This window comes from Haliaeetus albicilla, chromosome Z (assembly GCF_947461875.1).
Source record: "Haliaeetus albicilla chromosome Z, bHalAlb1.1, whole genome shotgun sequence".
In the NCBI taxonomy this organism is placed as follows: domain Eukaryota; kingdom Metazoa; phylum Chordata; class Aves; order Accipitriformes; family Accipitridae; genus Haliaeetus; species Haliaeetus albicilla.
Genome location: NC_091516.1, coordinates 63,605,219 through 63,615,447, shown reverse-complemented (window position 1 = coordinate 63,615,447; position 10,229 = coordinate 63,605,219). Strand labels below are relative to the sequence as shown.

At 57.7% G+C, this 10,229-nt stretch overlaps 2 protein-coding genes and 1 long non-coding RNA gene across 3 annotated transcripts; all 3 read right to left on the bottom strand.

The window, feature by feature from the left end:
- Positions 1-1,720: 1,720 nt before the first annotated feature.
- LOC138683706 (E3 ubiquitin-protein ligase Topors-like) lies at positions 1,721-4,417 on the bottom strand. Its single transcript, XM_069775857.1, has 2 exons — positions 3,718-4,417; positions 1,721-3,555 (listed from the first exon to the last, which is right to left on the bottom strand). Exons 1-2 carry the CDS (start codon positions 3,975-3,977, stop codon positions 2,463-2,465), a joined length of 1,353 nt encoding a protein of 450 aa, XP_069631958.1. The 5' UTR covers positions 3,978-4,417; the 3' UTR covers positions 1,721-2,462.
- A 2,570-nt stretch (positions 4,418-6,987) lies between these two features.
- On the bottom strand, positions 6,988-7,906 carry LOC138683962 (uncharacterized). Its single transcript, XR_011323444.1, has 3 exons — positions 7,805-7,906; positions 7,514-7,651; positions 6,988-7,166 (listed from the first exon to the last, which is right to left on the bottom strand). It is a non-coding gene; the product is annotated as an uncharacterized lncRNA (long non-coding RNA).
- Positions 7,907-8,170: 264 nt separating this feature from the next.
- LOC138683908 (coiled-coil domain-containing protein 81-like) lies at positions 8,171-9,755 on the bottom strand. The gene is made up of 4 exons (XM_069777217.1): positions 9,429-9,755; positions 8,993-9,078; positions 8,405-8,499; positions 8,171-8,304 (listed from the first exon to the last, which is right to left on the bottom strand). The coding sequence occupies exons 1-4, from the start codon at positions 9,753-9,755 to the stop codon at positions 8,171-8,173; spliced, it is 642 nt and encodes a 213-aa protein (XP_069633318.1).
- Positions 9,756-10,229: the final 474 nt, after the last annotated feature.

Genomic DNA, 10,229 nt, shown 5'->3' with positions numbered 1-10,229 from the left:
TGTAGTTCATTGTCGGAATTTTAAAAGTTTTTGTTCTCTTCCTGATAGCTTTTTAGCAGTCATTCTGGTTTTTGCTCCAGAACTTTTTTTCCATTATTGAAAGCTATGAAACTTTGTCCAAACTTCTGTTTTGCCCACTTCTTTGTCAGAAAAAAAAAAGGGGGGGGGGGGGGGGGAGTTGACCTACCCCAGCAATCTCTTCATTTCTTTAAAATAAGCAAGCACTTCTCTTGACAGTTTTTTAAGAGAAGGAGGTATCTCTTTCTTTACTAGTCTAAATAGTGGGTATGCATGGTGTTGTTAAGTTATTTAAGTTGGGTGTAGCAGGAAAAAAGAAGCGTTAGCCAAAAATCTAGCAGAGTTACGCCTCGTCCTGCCCCAAATACGCTTCCAATGAAGCGAAGAACAGTGGGCAGTTGATACACTTTATCTGTACTGAAAACCTACAGTCTGAAGAAGTCACTATGAAAAAATTAGACAAAACTCTAGCTGATTGTGACAGTAAGAGAAATAGAATAGAAAATTCAATTCATAGCAGTCTTTTAATAGAGTGGACTGGTTTGCTTCTTTTGGTCCGATTGCCTATTTTCCTCCCAGCTGAACTTGACTACGGCAAGTACTGATTCCCATTCGCAAAATGCCTGTTAAAAACACTGATGGTAAAGCAGTGCTCACGTACCGACTGCTGCAGGTAACATCAGATGAGAGGGTTAAATGAGCACGACTCAGAAGGTACAACTGAAAGTGAAAATTCCTTTTGGAGTCGTTATGAAGGCACCACATGAGCTCCCAGTTCTCAGTGCATGTGCTCCTACCTCTGCTGAGCTGTATTAACTATGGAGTGGAGCACTTGAGTTAGCGCCTGAAGTCATCTGAGGAACAGATCGTTCTGACATGGTCTATACTGAAGTAGGTACACACGGTAGATGGTTGTGCATATATATTTATTTACCTTATGCACACAGCCGTGTGTGTGTGAGTATCTGTGTATCTATAAATTAACTGCAGGGCTGGTATAATTGTACTGAGAACAGAAGGGCATAAGTCAATATCGTATGTAAGGTAGCCGATGTGCCTGTTGGGCAGGCCAAAGACCGTTCACATGAAATCCATCTTTCACTTGTGAAACTTGGGTCCTGCCAGGGCATCTGAAAGGGCCAGAGAGGGTCAGCTAAGGGCTGTACCTAGGGCTACGAACACAGGCCTGGAAAAGTCTCCCCCTTCCTTGCTCAGGGCAAGACACACACTATGGGAGGGAAGAGCACCAGCAGCACGCAAGGAGAAGGCAATCTCACCCTTCCAGGTCCCGCAGGAGCTGGACTCTGTACTGTCCAAAAGAACCCCCAGATTCCAAGCAAGCGCTCAGCTTGGTGGCGTCTGCAGACTTGCTGAGGGTGCACTCAGTCCCACTAGCTATGTCAGTAAGGAAGATGCCCAGTAGTAGTGATCCCAGTATAGACCCTTGAGCAACACGGGTCTCGCTTAGTTGCACATGCTGCTGCTCGTGCTCTTTTACCCTGCCAGATCAGGGCTTTCTTCTTCATGCTGTAGTTTACCTCGCCAAAAAGGGGCTTTTTCACTTCCAAAAGTTCCTCTCTTTCCGAAAGGAATAAACTCTCTACCAAGAAGGCCACTGAACAGTTCCTGAGGGTCAGCCAAGGGCTCAACTAAGGAGTGTCTTCAAGGAGGCACATTTCTCCATCCATGCGAGTATAGCTCTTCAGGGAGCACCAAGCCCACCGTTTCCTTTGGCCAGTGTGACTCTGCTCTGAGAGAGTGCTGTGACCAGCCACGGAGCTCTGCTTATCCCTTACAAAGTGGTGTTGGGATGCAGAGAAGCTGTGCTCTGCAGCCCCCGTGCCCCACGCCCTGGCAAGGACGCCGCTCTTCCAGTCGCGTGGCCTGTCACGACTGGCTGGCAGGACCAGTCCCCCCGGCCCCTTTGCCCAAAAACCCCTCCGACCTGTCCCCTTGGCTGCAGAGAAAGGCAGCGCAGGGAGCAGCACGGTCACTCCGGCTGGGCACAGGCGCCAGCAGCCTCTATTTGGCACGTTCCCCTTTGCAAAGGCCCTCCTCCTCGCCCCTGCCACCCGCCGCTGACGGCTCTCCCGCTGACACGGGTGGCCGCCGTGAGAGCCATGGCCCCTGCCGCTGGACTCTGCGGGGCTGCTCGCCGCTTCTGGGCTCCTCCCTTTTCTCCTCCCTTTCTCCCTTTTCGCCTCCTTTTCGGGCTTTTTCAGAACCTCTTCCATTTCTGTGGCTGCAGCAGGATTTCCTGTGGGAGCAGGATTTCCCATGCCGACATGGCCCTGGGGCTCTGGGGGCCCTTGGCCGATGGAGGGGCATGGGGGGCCGGGAAAAGCACCGGGAGAAGGGGCAGAAAGCAGCACCCAGAGACCCCGAGTGCCAGGGAAACAGGCATTTATTTCCTTGTCCGTGAAGACACCGTTGCTGGGGCCCTGCTAGTGCCGCCGGCGAGGCGGCCTCTTGCAGGGCCGGGGAGAGTCCTGGGGGCCAGGCGCCCTCCTCTTTGCGGGGCGCCGGCGCCCCCCGGGCGAGCGGTCCCTGCCCCGGCCGGGAGCGGAGGGGCTGCGGCTGCAGCCCTGGGCAGAGGCACCTGCCGCCGCCTCCTGCCCCGGCTCCTCCTGGGGCTGCTCCTGCTCTGCCCCTGACGGGCTGCTGGAGGAGCTCGGGTGAGGGGTGGGAGTACCCTCCTGGGAGCCGGTGCAGCTGGAGCTGGCGGAGCTGGAGCTGGCGGAGCTGGAGCTGTCCGCAGGGCTGTTGTCCTCCTCCCCGGCACCATGGGACCGCAGCAGCCTCTGGGCCTCCTCGCTGCACTGACGCACAACGGTATTGATGGTGCCGTGGACCAGAGATGCTGTATATTCCTCAAGGACAGGCCGCAGCATCCGGACCATGACCTCCGCATCCGGACCGTAGATGCATAGAGCGTGCAGGATGCTGCTCTCCGCACTCCTTGCCTCCCACCACCACGGCCCAAATATTGCCTCCAGCTCCTGGCGCAGCCAGGGCAGCACGGGATCGAGGAGATGCTGCTGCCTTTGGAAAAGTTCTGCCCAGACCTCAGGCAGGAGGCCACCCACGGCCTCTGGCCCCGCAGCCCCCTGCTCAGCTGGGGACGGTATCCCCTGCGGAGACGATGGAGGGGACACCGCAGGGTGATGGGGGCTGTTTTCGGGCAGCGGGCCGGGAGCGCTGCCTGCCTGGCTGCTGGCATCTGTCCGGTCTTCACGGTGCTGGACGGCACAGTGTAGATAGTCGTCTTCTCCCAGCACAGAAAACCTGACGTTCTCTACTGGTCTTCTGCAGAGCGGGCACTCTGGTTTCACCTCTGTCCAACGCAGGATGCAGCCCAGGCAGAACTGGTGGCGACAGGGCATCGCGTAAGAGACGTCGTCTCGAGCATCGCGGCAGATGGGGCAGCTCCACTCCGTCTCCGTGGCCATGTTTGCGCTCTGCGGCAGGTTGGGGAGAGCTGAGGATGAGGAGCTGCTCCCCCTCGCTGGCGCCGGCACTGCCAAAGGGTGTCGCGCGCTGCAAAAGGGAGAGAGGCCATGGTCGCTCGCTGTCCCGGGGAGGGGAGCAGAGGGGAGGAAGGAACGCCCAGGCCCCTCGAGAAGGACACCCTCCCGGCTCCCCGAGCCCCATCGCCCACCCCACGGCCACCCCGGTGGGACGCTTCCCCGCACGGCTCACCTCCGCTGCTGCAAGCTTGCCCCGCGGTGCCCGGCCGCCTGAACCTGGCAGGGCCGGGGAAACCCAGGGGATGGCTCCGGGACGGGCAGCGAGAGCTGCCGACGGCAGCCCCCAAAGCACCACCTGGCACCAGGAGAAGCCTCGCTCGACCCTCCGGACCTCGCAGGCACGCTCGGCAGGAGTCCAGGCACGAGCCAGACTGGCCCAGGCTCTGCTGGCGCCCAAAGATAAGCAGCGAGGGACGCGAGGTCACAGTCCATCGCTCGCTGACGTCAACAGTCCACCGCCAGGTGATGCCACCCTCCACCCCACGGTGATGCCACAATGGACCGTCCACCCTCTCAAAGACAGTTTTGGAATAAAGTACAGGAAGAATTGCATGGCTTTGAGGACCAGGGGAATAGAAAATGGACTGAGTAGACCAACCTGTAGAATAATTCATAGAAAAATTTCTGCTCTAAGTTGAGGAATCTCAACTTAGAAATGGCAGCAGAGGACAGAACAAAGTGATCAGTTACTAAACGTCTCCGAGACATCAATATAATGCCTACTGTGAAAAAACTGTTTGTATCTTAGGAAAAAAACCAGCAATTAACAAGCCGGACCTTGAGAGTCAAAATAGTTTGATACCCTATTCAAAGTTTCTTTTCAGAAATCCAAGGATTTTTCCACATGAATTGGTTTTCCTCTTGTAATGGCACTTTATCATGTCAAAAAAACAGAAAGAAGAAAAAGCTAAATAATATACCAACTGGAATGCCAAAATATGAGGCATTTAAATAGTTTCTCCTTCACTCGTTACAGAAACACAAGGACTGGTTTGATGAACAAAACCCTTTGGTGTGTGAAGTAGTTAGGAAGTGTCTCTTTGTCTCACGTGGAGGGCAATGGTTTACTATTTCATACTGTTTACTACAGCCTCCCTACAAAACATGTGGTTAGCTGTCACATGTGACAAAATTTGTCTGAAGCTGCCCTTCAGCAGCAGCACTGTTAAATGCAAAATCAGTTTTCTACGTAAACGGCATACGACTACACGACGGCTACGTCAGTACCCTTTCTTTCCAAGCTGTGTAGTTGTGTCCCAACTAACTAAAATGAAGAGTGGCAATTCTGCTAAGTGTTTCTTTGGAAGTAAATTACCAAGATTCATCAAGTCCATGGAAAATGGTTAAGGCCCCAATCCTTTCCATCTTGCATTTGTTCAGTGAACGGAAACAAGGCCTTCTCTTGTGAGGAAGCCGTGAGGAAACAGGTCATATTGCCCAACCAGTCAATCAGCCAATAGAGAACCAATAATCTCTATTAGGATTCCCTATTGGTTTCATTTGTCAGATGAAAAAAACAGAAGCCACTTCCAAACACTAACGCATTTGATACTACAAATTTCACAAAAGCAGGGGCGGGATTAATATTTTGCCTGCAATACAAAGGGATGCCTTAACTCTTCATCCTAAAAGCAGCCAGTAAGGATGTAAGTGATCTTAAAAAGTGTTTCCTATGTTGTTTTTTTAACTCAGAAACAAAAGAATATATTTAAATTTCTCAATTTCCCTGTTGTTCACTGAAGGTACTGTGCTTGGAGAGAGCTCCACAATGTACACGTTGCAACGGACTAGAGCAGAACAGAACAGAACAGAGTAGGATAGAGTAGAACAGAACAGAACGGAACCATTCCAGTTGGAATGGGACCTAGAACAATCATCTAGTCCGACTGCCTGACCACTTCAAGGCTGACCAGGTTAAAGCATGTTATGAGGGGCATTGTCCAAATGCCTCTTCAACAGTGACAGGCAGGAAGCATCGACCACCTCTCTAGGAAGGCTGTTCCAGTGTTTGACCCCCCTCTCTAGTAAAGAAAGGCCTCCATCACGGGGGTGAGTGCAGAATACATGCAGATAATCGCAGAATCGCTTTGTATTTGCAAAATAAGCTTCCTTTCCAAATGTTTCAAGCGGGCGGGGGCAGAGGGGGGAAGTGTGTTAAGAATCAGCACTTCCACACTGAAGAGAGACTCCAGCAAGCAAAAATTCCGTCTTGTCTAAACTTTAACTTTGGACAGGTTCATCCTTAGTCTGACATCTGGGAAACAATGAAATTCGGTCCAGGTTTACATCTGCAACACAGACATGTATGCAAAGTAAAACAGAGATTCATCTGCATAGAAACAGAAGTTTTGAATGTATAATGAATAATGTAGCTGGAGACAGTCCATCCGTATTGAGCAAAAGAGTATTTTGATTACGGCCTTTGGAGACAAAGGCAGCCTTGGCAATGAAATCACCCAAGAGTAAAGCTGATGCCCTGAAAAAATAGATTGAGAGTACATCAGTGCAATACCACAACTGTCGTGGTACTCCAGCAAGTTGCACAGCCGATGGCGTTTTCTTTGGCCAGCGTGGACCTGGCACTCTGCTTATCCCTTACAAAGTGGTGTTGGGATGCAGAGAAGCTGTGCTCTGCAGCCCCCGTGCCCCGCGCCCTGGCAAGGACGCCGCTCTTCCAGTCGCGTGGCCTGTCGCCACTGGCTGGCAGGACCAGTCCCGCCCGCCCCCCTGCCCAAAAACCCCTCCGACCAGGGGGCTGCAGGGCCCCTCCCGTCCCCTTGGCCGCAGAGAAAGGCAGCGCAGGGAGCAGCACGGTCACTCCGGCTGGGCACAGGCACCAGCAGCCTTTATTTGGCATGTTCCCCTTTGCAGAGGCCCTGCCACCCGCCGCTGACGGCTCTCCCGCTGACACGGGTGGCCGCCGTGAGGGCCAAGATCCCTGCCGCTGGACTCTGCGGTGCGCTCTCAGCTTCGTGGCGTGGCTGGCAGTCCCTGGGCCTTCCCACGGCGCTCCAACAGCCTCGTTTTCTCCCCCTTGCTAAAGGACACAGAAGAAAGGGCCTCAGCTCTGTGGCCGGGCAGAAGGGCCCGCAACGCCCCAAAGCCTGGCTCAGGCCAGCGGTTCCGGGAGGTGCGGCCGAGGCCAGCCCGCGGCTCTGTGTGGCGTCTCGTGGGCCCTCGTGCCCCAACCCATCTGCGGCGAGGAGAGCGCAGATCGGCCGGGGCTGAAGCCGGGCAGGGCCGAGAGCCGGGACCGAGCGGGCATCGCAGCTGAGGGCCGGGTGCCCGGGAGTCACCGCGCGGGGAGGGCGAGCACAGGCTGCCTGCTTTGGGAAGGCAGAGCCCAGCCAGCTGAGCCAGCCTTCCGTCTTCAGCCCGGATGCCTCCAGTGGTGGGAGCTACCCGAGGCTTTCCCCGGCCTCTGCAGGAGCCGGCACACACTTACACTGCCCACGGTCTCCCCGGGAGGTGCAGCTCTGCCGGCCCCTCTGACGCTCTCTGCCTTGCGGCGCTTTGGCATCTCTCCTTCTCCTGCAGCCCCTCCTTCAGCTTCTCGGCATAGGCCTTTCTCAGGAGGTGGGGAGGGCGGTAGGGATCCTCAAAGACGTGGCGGCAGGGGCTCTGCGAAGGCAGAAGAGACTCTCCTAAAGCCCCGCCACCACTCGCTGGGGCTGCTCCCAAGGCTTCAGCCCAGGCGCGTGACTTGCACAGCCTTGGCTTAGTCTTCCGGGCGGTGGTGCTGAGCCCTCGCGGGGAGGTATGGGCACGCAACAGACCGCCCGTGCCACAGCCGACCGCACGCTTCGGCCTGGGGCCGTAGGGACAGCAGGGCAGCGGGCAGACAGAAGGCCCCTGCCTGGCCAGCTGGCCACAGCACTCCTGCCGTGCCCGTGCCAGGAGACCTTCCCTGCTCCCCTCCCGGGGAGGGGAAATGCCCTTTTCCTGGGGGCTGGGAGTGCATGCCATACCTGGCCTCGCTCCGTGTTCTGCCCCGCTCTGCTGGCATGGTATTGGCGCCACACGTCCGCTTCCACCTCTCGGCGCTTGGATGCCATCAGCAGCCGGAGCCGTTTTTCTGCCCTCTCGGTGCGGAGCGAGCCCGTTCCCTGGAGGCCAGGCACACACCACACAGGCGGCGTTAGTCTCCTCGGGCTTGGGCAGGGCGGGAGGGCTGGGACGGTGGGCAGCTCTTGCCGCCTCTCCTGCCCTGGCCCAGAGCCCGAGACGTGACGCAGGGCTGGCAAATCCCTAGGGCATACCGTTCCCGAGGGCTGCGGAACGCACGCAGGGAGCTGCAACCGCGGCTGAGCTGGAGGTCTGGGCTGCTTCAGCTCCTCCTGGGACTTCTCCCGGATTACTGGCAGGACTCTGAAGAGGCATGGCAGGCTGAGCTTGTGGGAGCCCAGTCTGAGCCGCTTGCTCCGGGACGGGCTCGCAGCCTGCTGCCCGGCTCCGGCACCACCAAGCGGTTCGGCCGGAGGACCGCGTGTCCGGCAGGACAACGCCTCCGGGGCCTTTCGGCATCGGTGCAGGCAGCCCCCCGGCCAAGGGAAACACCTCCCTCGCACTACGACGAGGGCACGGTGTGCCCCCGCGCCCCCAGCCACACCGCTCCTCCGCGAGGCTCACCTGGCCTGGCCAGCCTCCTTGGCTTTCGCCCGCTCGCCTTCCTTGGCTTTTGCCTGCTCGCCTTCCTTCGCCCGCTGCCTGGCTAGAGAAACCCTCCGCTGAGCCAGGAACACCGGGTCCAGCACGCTCACTGCAAGTGGGAGGCAAGAGGACAGCACAACGTCTTTGGGACCCTGCGGGCCTGACAGGAGCGCCCACAGCCCCCGGCCAGCACTCGGCTGGGACATTACCTCTGCGGGCACCCCCGCCCCATGGCGCCGGCTCTCTCCTGGGCTTCAGAGAAATCGCAGGGGCCGACGGTTGGTGGGGGGTCTCAAGTGCAAGCCTGGAAAAAAGGAAGGAACCAGCTGGGCAAAAGGGCACCACGCTCCCTTGGGGGCTGGCGCTCATCAGCTGCTGGCAGGCACCTGTGGGAGCCACTGCCAAGTCTCTGGAGGACGCAGCTCTCTGTGGCACTGGAGGGGCCCCACCGTCTCCAGCAGCCTCAGCCGGTGCTTCCCCTGCCTTCACGCCAGAAAGCTGGTGATTGCCGCACGCGCCCTCCTTGCTGCCCCCGCAGACCCTCCCGCCTCTCACTCTCTCAGGGCACATCGAGAGCGGACTGGCCGCTTTGTCTGCACTCTCCAAGCCGGGGAGGAGCGAGCAGCGGGTGGCCTGGCGAGGAGCGAGCAGCGGGCAAACCGGGCAGCTCTTCTGGGAAGGAGCTGGTCTTGCCTAAGCTCAGCAGGAGAGGAGCCTCGGCAAGAGGGTGCCCCCACAGCAGGGGCTGAGCAGCTGCTCCTTGACCAGCTGGGGCCTGCAGAAGCCGTCCTGCTCACCTTGGCAGCGTGATGACCTCATCTCGACTGAGCCGGCTAAAATCGTTTTTGCCCGCGAAGGCCACGGTACGCATCATCTTGGAGTCCTGCGAGGGGACAGGGACATATCAGCAGACGCCTAGGACACCTGCTGGTTGCTCACAAAGGTGGCCAGCTGCCTCGCTGCTCAGAGACACAAAGGCTGCCTCTCAGGAAGCCTCGCACCACCTTCTCCCTTGATGTCATCAGCCCCTCCCTCGAAGGGGCCGAGGCGCTACCGAGACTTGGCCTAGCTCATCGAGAGCGTGTCTAGGCCGGGTGGCGAGGCAGGTGACGGCAGCCAACAGAAAGCAGCTGGAGAGAGCCTTGACAGCATTGCCACAGAGCCCCGAGGAGGAGCCCCACAGAAATGACAAGCTCGCCCCAAGGAGGAGCCCCGCAGAAATGACAAGCTCACCCCGAGAAGAGCTGCCGGCATGTTGCCCGTGCCATCCAGCTCCAGCAGGCAGTCATCCACGAAGGTCATGCTGACCACTTTTCTTCGCACGGCAAGGATGCCAATGCCCTTGAAGGAGAACTCCACCTCCTTGTCGTCTCGGAGGGCCCCAGCGAAGAAGAGCAGGGTCTCGTGTATGCACCGCTCCACGATTTCCCGGCGGAAGTGGATCTCGGCGGCAATCTGCTCAAAGTCCAGCTGAATGAATGGCGTCTCGTCTAGGAAACAAGCGCAAAGCGACCAAGTCGCTCCCACTGCAGTTCGGCCGACTCTGAGACTAGGTGCCATCGGCGCCCAGCCCTTGGGCAACGCTCTGCTGGAGAGCGCTCCCCCGTCACCTTCGGCCACATCTCCAGAGTGGACCTGGTGGACAGGAGAAGGCAAAGAGAAGCTCTGCCTCCTGCTGCGAGCAACCAGCTGGAGCGGAGGGTGAGCTGGGGAGATGAGGTTGGCTCCCCGGGGAGGGGCAGGCTGCTGGGTTGCCGTACGCGTGCCCGCGCTCAGCGCTCTCCAGGTGGGAAGAGCCTTTGCTCGGCCATGTCACGGAGGTGTTGGCAGCAAGCCGAACGCAAGGGCTGTGCAGGGGAAGCACCCGTCTTCTTACCAGGAATTTTGGTCTTTGCACACTTGAGCTTGTAGAATTTCTTCAGAAACCTGCACGGCCGGAACACGGGTCTCTCAACGGGCAAAGCCTTGTCCTCTCCCACCGTGGCACGCGCTGGGACAAGTGCAAATGTCCCAACGCCGATGTCCACCGCCTGA